Source organism: Anguilla anguilla, chromosome 17, assembly GCF_013347855.1.
Source record: "Anguilla anguilla isolate fAngAng1 chromosome 17, fAngAng1.pri, whole genome shotgun sequence".
NCBI lineage: Eukaryota > Metazoa > Chordata > Actinopteri > Anguilliformes > Anguillidae > Anguilla > Anguilla anguilla.
Genome location: NC_049217.1, coordinates 3,114,211 through 3,131,951, shown reverse-complemented (window position 1 = coordinate 3,131,951; position 17,741 = coordinate 3,114,211). Strand labels below are relative to the sequence as shown.

Sequence of the window (17,741 nt, the reverse complement as noted above, 5' to 3'; positions counted from 1 at the left end):
GGTTCTATGCCATGATAAAAATGTCCTTGACAATCTGATTGCTACCAGCAAGTTTAATTTGAATGTTGTTGTTATAGATTAATGGTTCTGTTTCTTTCAATTGCCACCTCAGATTGGAACTAATTTAAGCCTAATGAGCTCATGTGTTATTAAAAGACATAACTGACCATTGGACTATTGAAGCTGGGTGCACTTATCTGACATGCGAGTGTCAGGCTCAATGCCGTAAGGTTATGACCAGCATAGTCAAGGTCATAGTACCGCAAGGTTATGAACTTTACAGATATGATGACCATATTCAAAGCAACAGTTTTGTGCAATTGCCATTGCAATAAGTCATAGATTCTAGCAATTCTAGAGAAAGAGCATATAATCAAAAGAGCCAGTCTTTTCATATTTATTTCCAGTTCCATATTTCAAATTCCATTTTCGTTCCATGTCTTATCATGGATATGTTCATTTTTATAGAGAATATGAGACTGGTTACTCATCCAATACCTTTTAACTTTAAGGATATAAAACAGTCATGAGGTTTTGTTTAAATGGTTGGGGGATGACCTTTGTCCGCTACATGGCCCTGTCTGCAGACAGAAAAGCCATTAAATATATCCGAATGAGTCTAAGAAATGGGGCTTCAAAGACACATCCAGGGAGAGCAAATTTGATAGGACATTGTCATTGCACGCAAATAATTTTTAGACCTGCTATTCAGCGTATGATACAAGTCTTACAAGGATGGCAAACTAATAAGAGTTTGAACTGTCAGGCAACAGGTGGAAAATAGGTTTGGTAAAAATGGTTTTGATGTGATATGAGGTCACATTCAGGCACCTTATTCTGCAGCCTGTACTACTATACACCTTTGCACACGCTGCACTGAAAATTAGATCGTTTGGGCTGAAGTGACAGTGAACAGACTGCTTGCGCTGCCCTTCCTGTGGAGGAGTACAAAATATTTTTTTCTCTTCTTTTTGACACGACGCTTGGAGGAAACACCAGACAAACGTGCCAAAAAGCAGAGTTATTTGAGGCCTCTCTTCAGTTCTTCTTCCAGTGACCACAACCTACAGCAACGGTAACAGAGAGCATTGCAGACTGAGCTGAACTTTCTGTGGCTTCAAAAAAAAAGCAAAAAAAAAGCCGAACACAGCTGTGTTGGGTTGAGCTTAGACACTTGGGGGATTTTCAAAGTGGTTTTCTGTTATACCCAAAGGAAAGAGAAAGTAAGAAATAAACGACTGTTAGTCACATGAGTTACGAGCCAGAATACATGCTGATGAATCAGGTCAGCTAATATTTAACCATGCTGTGAATATAGTGTGGAATAGATATTAGTACACGCACAAGGAAGAATTATGAAAGAGCTGTAGAACATATTTTTTTGAGTTATTTAGGCATAAATGCGGCATTTAATAAATATAAGAAATATGTGGTAACCAGAACATGTGAACACATTTTTTTTAAACTGGGGCCAAATGAACGGTCCCACGCGTTTTTGACGGTGTGGTGTTTAAGCATTCTCCATGAATTTTTCAATGGTCGAACAAGCAAATAAATGTTTTCAGGTGAAGGCACGATAACTTTTGAAGCCGTTCCTATATGTTTGGGGAGATACAGTATACAGCAGATATTCACTCAGTACTCTCCAGGGCTCTGAGATCAGGATAGCAGTCTGGACAGATTCTTCCAGAAGCATTAAGATACTTACTTGGTTTCTTTTTCCTTATAATGGCTGGGCTTGGGAAAACTGGTTGGGAATGGGCCTCTGAGGCTAGATAGTTCCTGGAGCTAAGACCTAGCAGCCAGCAGACCTCAACCATTCTGACTGGCACAGCTGGTTCGAGTGGCAGTCTGGTTGAGAGACTTTGTTTTTCGTGAACAAATGTGACTCATTCTTCACAAGCCTTGACAATGCCTGTCCATCCCACTCTAACAGAGCAAAATGACTGTAAAAAATACACCTCTATTTGTGTGAACAGGCATGGAAGAACCCCTGCTCTGACACAGCCACAAGTTTACTTAGAGCTGAATGAGATGTGGAACTGCATGATTGGCAAATCTTATGCTCTAAATCAGTGGTTTTCAACCAGGCTTGGTCCAGGCTACAAGCCATCCACGGGACCCCTGGACCCCCATCATATGTTGAAAAGGACTATACATGAAATAAGTTTAGCTGCAAATGACATACATTAATTGCATCTATGTTACCACCCCAATTTAAAATATAGTACCATCTTTTCCATTTCTCAGAAAGTGTACAGCATTCCTCTGTCCGGTCACATGTTCATTCTACAAACAAATTAAAAGTTGTTGTGCTGTGGATATTAAAATAATGACAGAGTAAATCCACACCCAGGGCTACAGGGCAAAAATGAGTCATGCTTTCATCTTTAGGTATGACTGTCTTGCAGTATTAGAAGGAACCCAATAAAGATTTCCAAAATACCAGTTAAAAAAAACAGCAACCAAGAAACATCAAAACACGATGGCATAAAAAGTAGATAATGATTGTATTTAATACTTCCATTACAACTGGTATTACCCTTTTCCAGCTAGCTTACATCCCATTGTTTGACTCAAAATATAAGTGTGTCCATTACAAGGGACCTGCTTGGAACAAAATGTCCAACCTGTGTTCAAACAAAGGGCATCTCCACCAGAGTTCACCTGTCTGAATGAAAGAGCAGTAAACATCACAAGCACTTACAGGCACTTATTAAAACTGTGTACAGTAGTAGGCTGAAGAGAAGCGAAGTATCTTTATGCACACTTTAGAATAGTAAGACATTACAAACACAAAAGGCCCCTCTTGGTTAGGGTGTTTGTCAGTACGTCCTGTTTTACCGATTTGCGTATTTATATGTACAGGAAAAACAATTAAAATATGACTTCAGGATAATAATTCATCACCAGTGAGTGTGTCGACACTGACTGGATGGCTTTGATCTGGCTGACAGTGATATTAGCCTGGCTGAGCAGAGTATACTGTATATGGGTGACGCACAAGTAAGTTTGGAGCAGCCCCGCCCCTCACCCCACCACAGGTGGGTCCTTGCAGTGGCATGGCAGAGGGTGTGGTTTCATTCCTTGATGAGCATGAGCAGTGTGAATGCAGGCCTCCTAGGGTATCGCAGAACACCATTTACACCTGACTTTTCCTATAGAACCTGGAGCTCTGACCCAATCAGAAAATATAGAACCTGGAGCTCTGACCCAATCAGAAAATTAGCCTTTCCCTTCAGACTGCTGAGTGCCCTCTTGAGGCCACCTGACAACAAAATGGCTGACGATGTTACATTGTTGGCAATGACCAAGCCGTTCTTTTTAGTAACTGGGATAGAGCAGCAGCAATAGCCTTCTCCTTATTCTGACATTCACTGTTGTTTTGTTTTTGTTTACCTGTGAAGAGATTACCTGAGTAAAGTGCATTACTGAATACAGAACAGCATTTAGACCTGTCAGTGATCAGGGGGGTGGAGCTCAGAAATCCCCGCCTTCAGGAGAAAGCCTGGTCCTCAGAGTGCACGTCCCCTGTAGGCTCTTACACATCGAAATACTCATCTGCAGTCTCTGTCATCAAAGCTTAGGAACAGCCATCTCCATCCATTTCAAAACATGAATATACCCTTCTGTCACAGGGCAGGTAGTGTTCTGGACTAGTCTGTTGGACTAACTATGTTTGCTAACTGTATTTTACTCATTCATAAAACAACATGGATTCCAGGTACTTTAGGCAACAAGGTAGGGACAAAGGTGAAACAAAGGAGAATCCCTGTTTATGAACTTGTGAGAAAGTCAAACATCAGGAAGATTTTCATTGACCTACCAACTGTGCAGCAGAACAATCCTCCCCCCATCCCTCAACTTAGTACTTAGCACCCCCACCCCCACACAAACACACAGACATACCCAATCCCAACTCAATTTAGTGTCTCTGAACAAGACATGAAATCTGTAACTGAAGCAAACTGCACATAAAAGCTTTCGTGGGCTAATTGTGTGGATGTATTTGTGGTTGTACATCATGGATGTGGGTGTATAGTGTTAATGTTTTTGTGGGTGTACAATGTGGATGTGCGTGGGTGTATACTGTGGATGTGGGTGTATAGTGTCACTGTGTTAATGGGTGTACAATGTGGATGTGCGTGGGTGTATACTGTGGATGTGGGTGTATAGTGTCACTGTGTTTATGGGTGTACAGATGGATGTGTTTGTTATGGGATGAAAACGGACTCTGGTAGTGGTGAGGCCCTGTTTGTCCAGTTGCAGTTGAGGCACTGATTTAGGAGACCTATTTTTGTGTCTGTCAGATTTCAGATTTTCCAGAAATTTCCTGATTAATAAGGAAATACTCATTTTCAGAGCCAGAGGACTTGGTATGTCACAAGCGCCCACCTTCAAGAGCTACTGCACGTTTCCCACAGCTCATGGCAGGAGAGAAAGCCCAGCAAAAAAGTCAAATACTTGTGGACCCAGCGACATTTAGGGCCTGGAAATCAGTATTCCAGGAGTAGCCAGGAAAGACTACACCCCTCATCTATGTTCCATTGTGTGCTTTCCCTCCTCCCCACTGAGGAAGTCTGTCCTACTATCTGCCCTGATCTTAAAAGACCATTTTGATTTTTTTTTTTGCTCCTAGGATCACAGAGCGGTACCATTTCTAAAGAAATTGTCATTTTTCATTAAAAAAAAAACAAATTAATAAATTTTAAATTTCTGGCTATAGTCAGGCACCAATGATAACTGTTGAGAAACCAGTGGGCAGTTTCCACCATTGAAATGAATGAATTCCGTAGTGTAAAGGCTATGATTGCATCTCCTCTAAAACTCACAAATGCAACCCAGGATAAATCAAACTACTGCTGATAGCCTCAGAAAACAATGGCAGAATTTGAGTCAGAGCATAAACTCATGCCACTGGCGGTGGGAACAGTGTGAAAAATCCCACACATCTTATAGAGAACCTTCGTAATTTTGGATAATAATTGCCACAACAGGACATACTACTGAACTCGCATTTTATACAAATAAGTTTGAAGTAACTTACACTGAGTGTTAATGTCACATGTGCCATAATAGGGGTTTTGTGATGCTGTTAATGAAACTTATCAGAAGACATATACACAAGTATATGCAATGGCGATAGAAGGTTTGGGGAACCATTTTTGGATTTTCTATATTTCTGCATAAATTCAAACAAAAATGACTTTAGGTCATCAACATATGTCCTTATACCAGGCAAACATGAATACATACAAAGCTGACATACACGTTGCCAGAAAAAATATGTGAACAAGGTTAATCAGCTCAGGTAAGGGGGTAATTCAAGCCATGTGTGTCAATCAATTGGATGACACTTCAGTGTGAGTTTTGGTGGCCTTGTACATAGAAATAGTGGAAATTTTGTCAGCATCAGAGGTCATCAGAGTTCATCCTTCACAAATGAGCTTTGAGGAACAGCACCATGCCCTGAGGTCCTCAGAAAAAGTCCTGTTGATGCTCATCAGTCAGGAAAGGACTACATAATCTTTTCTCAAGATTTCAGGCTCCACGAACGCACAGTCAGACTGGCAGCACTGGCAGAGCTAATCCATCATCATAGTAACTGTTCCTAGGAGTGGTCATCCAACATAAATCACTCCAAGAGGAAGGTGTACAAAAACGCAGGAGCTCATAAAGAACCTCAGGGTAACAGCTAAAGATCTGCATGCCTGTCTTGCATTGGTCGATGTCAGTGTTCATCAGTCAACCCTCAGAAGAATTCTGAACATGAACGGCATGCATGGGTGGATGGCAAGGAGGAAACTGATGTTCTTTAAGAGGGGCATTGCTGCCCATCTCCAAACAGCCAAGTCCAAATGCGCCATTCCAACACTGAAGCCTCATCTCAACCAAGCACGGAGGAGGAGCATCATGGTTTGGGGTTGTTTTGTTGGCGTGTGAATTCCAGCTTTAAGTAGAAAATTAGAAAATTTCAGGTTATCTGCCTGTGAGCCAAAATGAAACAGAAAGTCGGCCATGCAACAAGACAACGATACTAAACACAGTAAGCCTACGACAGAAGGTCTGAAGAAGAGGAGATTTTATGTTTCAAAGTCCAGACCTTCATCCAACTGAAATGTTGTGGAAGGACCTTAAAAGTGGGCAGTTTTTGCAAGACAGCCCACAAGCTGGAGCAGGTCTGTTAAGATGAATGGGCCAAAAGCCCAAAAGTCTGTGTGGGTGTGATCAGTAGATACAGAAAGCATTTGGTTGTCATAGCATTTAAAATGGGTGCCACCCATTAATCCAAAGGTTCACAAAGTCGTTCCGACAAAGAATGTTAATATTGGATCAATCTGTTCGTTAAAGAAATGAGAAAGATAAAAACGTGTTATTTGTTTACCAAGGTTCACTTGAACTATTAACAAATTTATGCAGAAATATAGAAAATCCTAAAGGGTTCACAAACATTCTCTCATAACTGTATATACGTACCACTATCATGACAACTGTCAAAATGTAAAATGTGAAATTGTTTTTGACATGTTATGACGTGTCATGAAGCATCATGGAGTATTAATGACATGGATATGAAGGTGTCAAGAGTGAGCAAGAGTGTGTTGCCGTTATTCCATCTCTTGTGATTGGTGATTGATTCGAGTGTGGGCGTGGCAATAGCAGGACACTTTTGTCATAGTTACGGGTAGAAGCAATCAGATTGGACTGCAGGACTTGTATACTGTCATGACATTCCAGTCACAGCAGTAGCCAGCTATTACCAGAGCTACTACCAGAACAAAACTACTCTCACCCTCCACCCAACAGTAAGGGACGTCCAGCACCAGGCACCACCGCAGATCTACACTATAAAGCACATCAGCGAAATTCTTTGGGGTTTTGAGATTTACGATTCAAGGCAGTAATTCTATAAATAAATAAATAAGGTTGAAATAAATAAAAAAAATATGGCAACATTTATTCCAGAGAGGTTAAGAGTTGAGGTGAAGAGGGGTAGCGGGAAGAGAGGGAAGCCCGCAACCTGAACAGGCCCTGAAACTTAAGACTGAAGAAGACAGGCCTAAAGATGGCTTCCTTTCTTCTCCTGTTTAATCCTGGCCACTTCTACGCTGTACTACCAAGCGCTTACCAAAAAGTATAATTGATTAGAAAAACTGTAAGTGAAACCCTTCTGTCACTCTTCAAATTAACATATAAAGTCTGTATCTTCAAAAACAATTTTAGATCCTGGCAGTATTTGCTGTGTTTTTAGACTTGACAATTGCTAGCTATGTGAGAGAAGGTCCATTTTGTTGTAAACTAATTTATTCTAAATTCACTGCTTAACTTGTCAATCAAACCTGTTCCCCTCCCCTCTCCTCCCAGGCCCCTCCCCCTGTGTCTGTCAGACAACCTCAGGGCAAATGGCTTGTTCAGTGGATAAAGACGCCCCTCCCCCAGTCCTCCTGGCTCTTGTTGTAGTCGGCAGGCTCCTGGCAGTACCGCTCTCTCTGATTGGATCGGGCGTGCTGCTCCTCCAGGTCGAGGTTCTCCTGGTCGGGCTCCGCCCCCTGGTCTTCCCACGATGCCCGGCGGCTGTGGAAGCGGGAGTTCCCCCCGCGGTGGAAAGGCGGGGGCTCCTCGTAGGGGTCGGTCTCCGCGTCCACGCAGGAGTCCCCCGCCTCGGTGTAGGCCGAGTCCCGGCTGCCCTGCGTCTCCGAGTCGAAGGTGTCCTGCCGGGAGAGGCCCCGCCCGCCCAGGGGCGTGGCCCGCGAGGCGGGGCGCGAGTAGACGCGCTGCTGCTGCGGCTGCTGCTGCGGCCGCCGCCTCCCGTCGCCGACGTCGCCGTGGAAACCGCCGCGCTCCAGCAGACGCCCGTCCTGCTTCGGTTCTCCGTGAACCAGGTACGCCCCCTGCAGGCGCACCGCCAAGTGCCGCGCCCCACACGCCGGTCATGCAAAGACAAAAGAAAGAAAACCACACGGCGAGGCACACAGGCAGGGCGTTAGTCAGCGTGAGTCAGGTTAGCATTCACACACAAACTCAACGTTACCCACTCAGCATTAGTGCCAGGAGATGGAAGAGCGAGGCTTGAAGATGCCCCATACTGGGTGGAGCTGCGATGAGCTGTCAATCATTGACTTCTACAAACCAATTGGACAGATGTGCTCTCCACAGCACGATAAGATGACTGGCTCTCGTAGCAGGCCCGCCCCTTTCGGCTTTGGTGAAACCTCACTCTCCCTTCCCTGCCCTCCATGCTCATTGAGTTGCAGTTAAGCAGTTAATCATATCAGTTTGGCTCAAACCGACCTGCCAGAGCAATGGCCAGTAAAGATGAGCCTGTCGCCAGAGTGAAATGCAGAATTACACAAACGCCACACAACAACGGCTCCTCCTCACATCGTAATAAGCACGATTAAAAGTTTCAAAATATATATTTTCAACCTGACCATATTACAGTAACAATTGGTTCCACTGTCACAGTATATTGGGCTATACAGCTAACAGCAGTCTGCAGAGGTACAAAACATAGCCGGGCTACATTCAAGACGGGGAAACCTTGCCATCTATTTACCGAAATGGTGATCTATGACAGAACGTCCATTTGCAGAGTGCTAATACTGTGTCTGCCGATAGGGCAACGGCATGCTCTTTAGTCATTCGCCCCTCCCGGGTACAACCCCTCCACACGCACCAAATGAGAGTGAGCGTATCTCGAAGACCGTGGCAGAAAAGTTAAATTACATTACATTTCGGCAAGTAGCAGAAGCTCTTACCAAGAGCAGTGCAGATTACATATTTACAAAGAATCCATTTACACAGCTGGATTAATCAGGTTATGTGGCTTCCTCAAGGCTAGGAGATGAACCCACAGTCAGTTCTTTAACCACGCTACTGCTACACAGCTAAGTGTGATATAAGCAAAGTTAGAGCATCGGGTCTTGAATGTAGCCCGGGCTCTGTAGAGCTCCAAGATAGCCCCGCCTTACAGCTGACGCAGCCAATGGCGAGGCAGAGGCCCAGACTCCGACAGAACTGCACCTATCTAGCAGTGAAGCTGGTGCATTAGCAACAGATAATTGGCACCGCGTCTAAAAAAGTGCATCGCAAGAGGGTGGTTGTGTGTGGTGATGTCAAAGCTACCCTACACGAAAATCTTACGAGCCCAAAGACATCCTACCTACAGATAAAGCTAATGCTCTCTACGTCGTTTACAGGCCTTTATATTAAATATCTTTCAAACATGTAAGGCAAACGTTTCAAACAGCAAGCAATGCATGCGTCCATAATAACAACAGAGGCAAAGCAACGCCTCGCGTTCTTAGCACCAACAAAAATATTAGTTGTACTAAAAATAAATGCGACTAGCTACTGGACAAAGAAAAACAACTACTCGGTAAACGTTTGTATATTCTCAAAAGCAAAGATATTTGTGTGAGGAAGACAGTAATTAAACCAATGAACAAGGACACAGGTGTATTCGTAAACACATAACTGCTTATCATGACACAATGTTTTATACAGTATTTAAGTCTACTGTGTTTTTAAGTCTTTTCCAAGTATTCACAATTCAAAGCTAGAAGAGAAAAAAACAGTATTCACAAATCAAACCTAGAAGTGAGAAATTCAGTCCCGTTCAAACTAACCAACATCACATATCTCGAGGCACCATTAAAAAAAAAAAAAAAATCAGGCACAACAAAAAAGATTTTTTACCAGCTGAACTTGAACAACTTTATCACTGCACAGTCATGTTCTTCAGTGTTCCACTTAAATAAATATGCAGGCACTGAGGTGAGTGATGATTCATATAACACGTAGCTATTGAGGGACTATTTAGTTACGAGAAGTGACTGCCGGTTAGGCACTTCTTACATAAATGTATTATTGAAAGTACAAGGACGATAATAACCGACATTCATGCTATTGGTTTTACGAGCTAAGGGAAAACGATTCGCCACTTTGGACTGCTCATCAAAAGCCAGAGCATCCACACCTTCTTTGTTTAGTTTTTACAAAGCGAATGTGATGTTAGTGAGTCAGCCCCTCCCAGCCCTGCCACCCCAGAGCCGGTGTATGAAAGAAGCATTGGGCCCACGGCAACGCCTGTGCGCTGATTGACAGGACAGCGTCATGGTTACACGGAGGAGGGAAGCGGCCGGGCTCTGTCTCCCGATTGGATGCTTGGGCAGTGACGCGTGTCTGGCTGAAAGGGGCTACCCGTTCGTTCACAATAGCAGGAAACCGAACAGCGAGAGAACCGGTAACAAGCTGTAATGAGTGATTTTAAAAGCCAGGGGGTTTTCTCATTTTATTCCAAAGAGAATTTGTGGCCTGTAGGTGTGTCTCGGGTAGTCCTCACTGCTTTCCTGAGGAACAGTACTAATAGTTCAGTGTGTTTTGGCAGAAAATAAATATATGTTTGCCTGTGTGTGTATGGGGGGAGGGGTATTGTGATGGTATAATTGTAGAGGGCTATGCTGTTTGCGATAAGACCTGGTGTAATAGGTAGTTTTTGTATCTGTGTGTGTCAGTGTGAGTGCTTAGTCTGGTGCTTTGTAGTGTAGTCTCTACACCCCCTGCCTTGTGTCTGTGTCCACGTGAGAGTGTGTGCTCATGAGACAGAATGTGTGTGTTTGTGTGTATGTATGTGTGGGTGGGTATAAATGAGATAGCGTGTTTGTAAGTGTGTGAAAGGGAGCTGTGCATGTATGTGTGTGTGTATGCGTTTGTGTGTGTGTGTGTGTGTGTGCTCACGTGTGTGGGGCTGAGCTGGGATGAAGTTTTTGGGCACAGCGGTTTTGGGGGTTGGGGATGGGGGTGTGGCTGTAGAGACTCTCTGCGGCTGGGCTGCGTGACCCTTCCCCTCCCGGCCTCTAGAGGGCGTGCTCCTCCTCCTTCTTCTTCTTCCCCTCCAGGGCAGCGGGCCCCTCCAGCCCGGGCCACAGGTCCAGGTTGCGGCGCAGGGAGGTGAGCACCTGTACCTGCAGGTTGGAGACGGGCTCGGGGGAGGCGGCCAGGGCGGCCGTCGCCATGGTGCGGTTGAGCAGGGGGTTGGGGGGGTTGCAGCTGGGGGGGTGGGTGGCCTTCCAGTACGCCTCCAGGTAGTCGGCCAGGTGCTCGCAGGCGTCCTCCAGCTGGTTCTCATCCAGAATGATATCAAACAGCTCCTGCAACGGAACGCATGTGAATGGGCTGCCTCCACAACAACACTGCAATTACTGAACACAGTACCCGATATGCACAGTATGCTTTCACCGCTGATAATATATGTGTCTGTGTATATATGTATATGTGCAAAATGTATCTTTTTCCATGAGTATTTTTCAGCATGTTCTTTTCACTAATTCTTCTTTATCACTTGTTTCTCTGTGCCAGTGATCTTTATTCCTGGTCCTGGAGAGCCGCAGAGCCTGCTGGTTTTTCTTTTTGACTTAATATCAGCAACTATTTCAGACACAAAAAAACCAGGCGAGGTGAGTTAACTGCGTAAGCGACCGCTTTAATCGACCAATTACGTGCCGAGTAACAACAAAAAACAGACCCTGCGGCTCCCCAGGTCTACGCTCAAGACAAAGAAAAGCCAAACGACCTATTATAATACTTAAGGAGATTTAAACACCCTCTACTTTAAGCCACAAAGACAATGACGTTTAAAATTGTGTGATGGCACATGGGGACAGAGAGAGCTGTTTCCACAACTGGGTCTTTACAGGGAGACTATCTACGTTTGCGACCAGAGCAGCAAGACTTTTGTGGAGAGACAAACCAAGAATAGATTAATCATGAATCCTTGAGTGGCAGATTTATCATTACTCTATCACTCCATTTTTACTGCTTTACTCCTATAATTAAACTCTTGCTGTTCGCAAGGTGTTAAAACAGCTACAATGTTCTTGCTAAATGCTGTGCCAATGAAAGTATTAATATCGCAAACATACCTGAGTATTCAGTAATCTGGCAATATCCTGAAAATTCAAGACTGCGCTGAACATAATTGTCATCCTTTATTTTCAGCTTTCGAAGCAATAAAGCACAGCCCACTGGCCTTGTGTCATACACAGGCACGGTGGGTTTCTTTTGGGTGAGTGATTCACTTGACAGGCCGGTGTTCTCGTACACTCTGTACAGAATTCATAGGCCAGGGACTATCTGGCTTCAGCCGTTGTGTGTGGAGGCGTGGCCTCCGAGGGGTTGCTAGGTAACGGAGTGAAGTAACAATAGGGGGTGGGCACTCACTGGGGGGCACTGGGCCAGCTTGTCTGCTGCCACCATCTGCACATTGAGGTGTTTGGCCTGGGACTTCCCCCGGGACTTTATCAGCCTCTGGAGCACCTGGGAACAGAGGGATCTGAGTTATGTACACACACACACACACACACACACACACACACACACACACTCTCACACACGCACACGCACACACACACACACACACACACAGACTCTCACACACGCACACACACACGCACAAACATACATACACAAACATACACATTGCACACACACACACACACACACTCTCACACACGCGCACACACACACACACAAACATACATACACAAACATACACACACACACACAGACAAACAGGGCCAGGAGACAGTGAGTTAAGGTCCCCTGACCCTGACCAAGAAACTCTTTGAAGAGTAGGTATTTTGGAATTTTTTTTCTCAAAAATTCTGTCAGTATCCTAGAACTCCATTGCTTTCAATGACCAGTAGTGAATGTTACAACAGCATTAGAATGTTCTGTGAAGAACATTCTAATCATACATTTGGTATTGTATACCTTAAAGGGTTAAATTAATCAAAATGTTCCAAATGCACTGTACAATGCATCTTAATAAAACCGCTGTTTCAAATATCTGTTGTGTAGACATATATTCCTTGAAGGTGGGGCCTGTGGGCGGGGCCTGTGGGGCAGGTACCTTGGGTGAGGCGATCTTGATGTAGACAATGATGGGGGCCAGGGAAGTCTTGGCCAGCTGGGCGGGGTGGTTGATGGTGTCGGCATCCAGGGCTACCAGCTGCAGGGTGCGTGCCAGCTCAAAGATGCGCTCGATCTCGCTCTGCACCTCAGCTGGGGGTCAAAGGTTAAAGAGGGCGGAGTCAGGTTAGCACGGGGCCTGGCTTAAATCAGGGGCGGGGCTACAACAAGGGTCCCCAACCCAGGCACTGGAGGTTAAATTCATGCTGCTGAACACACCGCTAGCTCATCTCGCCTGTTTTCTTTCGGCTAAATTAGTTATGGGTTTAAAGGTGTAAACCAGTGGTTCTTAACCTTGTTGGAGGCACCGAACCCCACCAGTTTCATATGCTCATTCACCGAACCCTTCTTTAGTAAAAAAACTAACTAACTGCAGACTAGACTGAGGGGTGGACCTCTGCGGCGGAGGCTCCACCGAACCCCTGAGACCGACTCACCGAACCCCTAGGGTTCGACCGAACCCAGGTTAAGAACCACTGGTGTAAACAGAAAGCCAGGTTCAGGATTAGGGGAACCCAGCAGGCTCCACCCCAGCAAACAAGCACTTATTGGACCTATTCGTGCACTGGTACCATTCGCCAGCTATTTTGGCTTCTTTTGGCAGCTTATCCTCATCTGGACCGTCTAACAGCTGTGCTGTTAGCATGAAGGCTAGTGCACGACGAACGTGAAGCAAGAAAAGAATGCCGAAAATAAGTTTTGAATAAAACGACTGAACGCAAAATACTACAACAAAATGACTGAACGCAAAATACTACAAGCGGTTTCTTTATTTAGACAATCGGATTTACAAAAACTACATTCTAATCTCTTTAGCTTGTTTGATAAACTGCTTCCTTTAGAGGTCTCCCTGGCTGCTAGCTCTCCCCTTCCACATTCACTTACAATGTTCGTGGCACAAGGGAAAGTTTATGCAGCTAATGTTAATTACAAGTGGTATGAATCCTCCAGTACATAGTAATCATGCAAATTACTCGAAAGAACTCTGTTAGTCTCATGCAATTTGTATCAGCTCCAGCTTTTAGTATATAATGGATTCAGTATGCACTGCATGTGAAAAACACTGACATCAGCTGTACATTGTCATGCTCTTGTCATCTCCCACTGCCTGTTGTTTTTGAAGTGTTTTACCAGCATAGAAAAGTGCCCGCAAACATGCATACAACCAAAACACACACACACACACACACTGACATATACACACACACACACACAAAACACTCAGACTGGCACAGAAAATGTGACTCAGAGCTCAAGAGACTGCTGTCGTTTGCGAAGAAACGAAATGACAACAGTTGAAAAGTTACACCCACTTCCTCGACTAACAATAACAGCGGTAAGACTGCGGCGTGCTGATTTCCGTCCTCATCACCTCTCAGCGCTTACATCATTAAAAACGATCCAGTAAGCGTGCACTGTGGGCTGCAGAAAGCGTTGTATTTGGGTGACAGAGGGGGAACTGCAGTCAATGAACAGGATCTCAGGAGGGCGCAGGTCGGAATCCTACTTCAGTCAATACTGGACAGTTTGTAGGGGTGGGGGCAGGGCCACCCCTGACCTTTTGTGGGGGACCTGAGCAAAATTGTGTACCCTTTTCTTTCTGTGGGTATTGTCCCTGGGGCCCTAAGTATTGCTAGGGTGGGTGGGGTGGGTTGGGGGGTGGGGGGTTGTAGCAGTGTAGCAGTTGTAACAGGGTGGCAGTTTAGTATAACGGGTAAGGAGCTGGTCTTGTAACCAAAAGGTCACAGGTTTTATTCCCAGGTTGGGTAAATGATACAACTCATGTGTAAGTTGCTCTGGGTAAGAGCGTCTGCTAAATGCCTGCAATGTAATTGTGGTAATTGCCATTGTATACCTGGGGAGGGGGAGTAATTGTGAACTGTGATTGTGAACCCGGGAGGAAGGTCGTAGGTGTGATTGTGGACTGACTGGGGGATGATTGTTTAACCAGAAAACAACCACACAATCAGACAATCTCTCACACACATTTATTTCCCTCCTTTATTACATTAAGCGATAAATAATCTAAGAAATAAACCCATATGCACGCAGAAACATCCTCCTGGCGCCCGCAGCTGTCAATCGGAATAATGAACGCCTGATACTGAGCACGTTCCAGGAGCGTGACGCGGAGCTCGCTCATGCAGAAATACGTGCGGGTGTAAGTGTCTGTTTTCACACTGTCGTGGTCACATTCAGCCAGGGAGAACCAGATACCCAACGCAGATCTCGAATATCACTTACTGTACTAGAACACTGCAGCCAGGCCTCACTAAAAATTCTCCATTACCCAGGGCATTGGCATTTTGTACATTTTCACCATTTCCATCTGTGACTGACGCACAGACATTCTCAGTATGTGGTTCTCCAACCTCAGCTGTTAGGTTCATGCCGGTAACACCAAACCTGCAATGCAGTGCATGCTGCTGCCGCGGTTTCGAGCACAGTCCGCGTGAGTTAGCTAGCGCAGGTACATAAAGACCACACGATCCCGGATTGTGAAGACGCCGAGATTTCCGTGTCTGTGTGGGCAAGGCTCTTGCGTCCCGAGAGAAACGTGTCCATTCCCACACAAGAGCAGAGCAGTGCGTGGACAACGTGGGCCGGGGGAGTGGTTTGTGGCGGGCGGGGGAGTGGTTTGTGATGGGGGGGGAGGCAGTGCCGACGAGGAAGATGGTTTGGTTTGCGCGTAAAGGGGGAAATGTGCCAAATGGACAGATCCACCCCACAAAGCTTCTGGTGTGAACCACACCAGGGGCGCATCCAAAAATCTCACCAATCCAGTGCCGTGAGAAAGCACTTACCCTCTTCCTGATTCTTTCTATTATATTATATTTGTCACACCGAATGGTTTCAGAGCTTTACATTTTAATGTTAAAGTGAAACTGAGTAAACACAAAACACATTTTTTCAATTATTATTTGATTTATTTAGCTAATGAAAAAAGTTATCAAACATATCAAACCCATATCACCCATGTGAAAAAGTAATTGCCATCTTAGTTACTCAATCAACCAATTAATTAATTAAATTTAATTGATAATTTTATTCAGCCGATAGAACACAGCCAAGCTTAATTGCAGCCAGCCCTGTTGAATCTAAACCTTACTCATATTAAACCTTACCATCAGAGTGAAGTTATTTAGCAAATGAAATAATCATTTTTCAAATGTGTTTTGTGTTTACTCAGGTTCCCTTTGTCTAATGTCACATTCTGTCTAAAGATATGAAATCATTCATTGTGACAAATATGCAATAATAGAGGAAATCAGGAAGGGGGCAAACGCTTTTCCATGGCACTGTACACATTGTTCCTTCCATCGTGTTTCTGACAAACCGCCATATTGAGAAGTCTCTGAATTGCTCAAGAGGACCAGGAAGGAAGCATTATGGGACCTTCCACTGGTGGCAGATCCACATCTGCATCGTCACACAGACTCTTTGTGATTTCACTGACATCAGGATCACGGAACAACTTTCTCACACAGCGGCAGACAAATCGCCTGGCTAAGATTCACGCGTTGCGACACGGCGAGTTTCTTTGGAACGCGTCCAAATTTCACTTCTTTGTCGGCTGTCCCTGCCCCTTTCCTTGTTCCTCTGTGATGCGTACAGCAAGAAACACGGAAAGGAAGCAAAGTAACCAAACCAGGAAAGCAGGTTAGAAAAAATTTGGCCGCAGGCAGGGTTTTTTCGGGGAAGCCCGCCGTCTTCAATTTCCGCGCGCAGCTCGTTCGCTCAACGTGCACGCGCAGAGAGCGCGGTACCAGAGACCGAGCGTTGTTATTATTCTTGTTTAAAAAATTTTTTTCAAGCGACAGGCATTTTGGAACTGGCACACAAGTGGGTAGATAGAGGGATGGCACAGGCAGGCAGGCAGACAGGTGGACTGACGGGCTTGACGGACGGTCGGACGGACGGATGGACGGACGGACAGACAGACGGCGGGGGGGGGGGGGGGGGGGGGGGGGAGGGGGGGGGGGGCAAAGCGACAGCCACAGCGTGGATACGTACCCAGCACGTCTGAGTGAAGAGTGTGTGGGAGAGTGTGGGAGGAGGACAGGGAGGGAGGGAGGGAGGAAAGACAGGATGGAAAAGAGAGAAGAGGCGAAATCAGACTCAGACAGTCAGACAAAGCGTGGGTTCCGAGCGCCGACCCCAGGGCCGGGGTCTCTCTACCCCCCCTTCACAGGGCCCTGCCGAAATGTTTCTGGTAGAGCTGGGTCAAATACACACTGAAACACCAAAAACACTTTACATTAACTATGTGCCATAGAGCCTATATAACCAGGCTCTATAACCCTGCTATAACCAGCCGCAGCAGCACGTAACGGCTTTTGACTGTCATAAACACTTCCTCAAAACAGTGTCATAATGCACGCAGCAATAAAGCTGAATCGGTTATTTGGAATCTGTTTTGTAAACATCACTGTGACTGTGAATATTACGACATGGTCTAAGCTTTAATAAACCACCGTGACTGGTTATGACAGGAGTTATATCCTGTCTATGTGTTATCTAGGCTCTATTGCATAAAGTTCAAAGTGCTACTAAGATACTGTAACTCCTCAGATGATGAGTAATATGTGAACCACTCTTTCAGATCCCTGTGAATTTTCAGCTTAACACGTGACTCATCAACACAAAAAAGTATATAGAATACTTCAGATCATAAAGTCATATAGAATAAGATTCCGTCTTGGAAAATGGTTGAAAATCAGTGTTAACCCTAGTGTTCTGTTTACTTAATAGAATGTGTGAAACTGTTA

General features: G+C 45.0%; 1 protein-coding gene across 8 annotated transcripts in view; it reads right to left on the bottom strand.

The window, feature by feature from the left end:
- Window positions 1–2,491: 2,491 nt before the first annotated feature.
- LOC118216775 (voltage-dependent L-type calcium channel subunit beta-1-like) overlaps window positions 2,492–17,741 on the bottom strand; it is a 70,755-nt gene continuing 55,505 nt past the window's right edge. For 4 of the 8 annotated variants that reach the window (XM_035398248.1, XM_035398250.1, XM_035398251.1 and 1 more), the window contains 5 exons: window positions 16,987–16,995; window positions 12,914–13,065; window positions 12,223–12,318; window positions 10,968–11,153; window positions 2,492–7,892 (listed from right to left, as the gene is read on the bottom strand). In XM_035398248.1, coding sequence (XP_035254139.1) covers window positions 7,413–7,892; window positions 10,968–11,153; window positions 12,223–12,318; window positions 12,914–13,065; window positions 16,987–16,995 — 923 coding nt within the window. In that variant the 3' untranslated portion in view covers window positions 2,492–7,412. Of the gene's footprint in view, window positions 7,893–9,376; window positions 11,154–12,222; window positions 12,319–12,913; window positions 13,066–16,986; window positions 16,996–17,741 lie in introns of those variants that run through there. The other 4 variants (XM_035398249.1, XM_035398252.1, XM_035398254.1 and 1 more) reach the window with 2 other exon arrangements.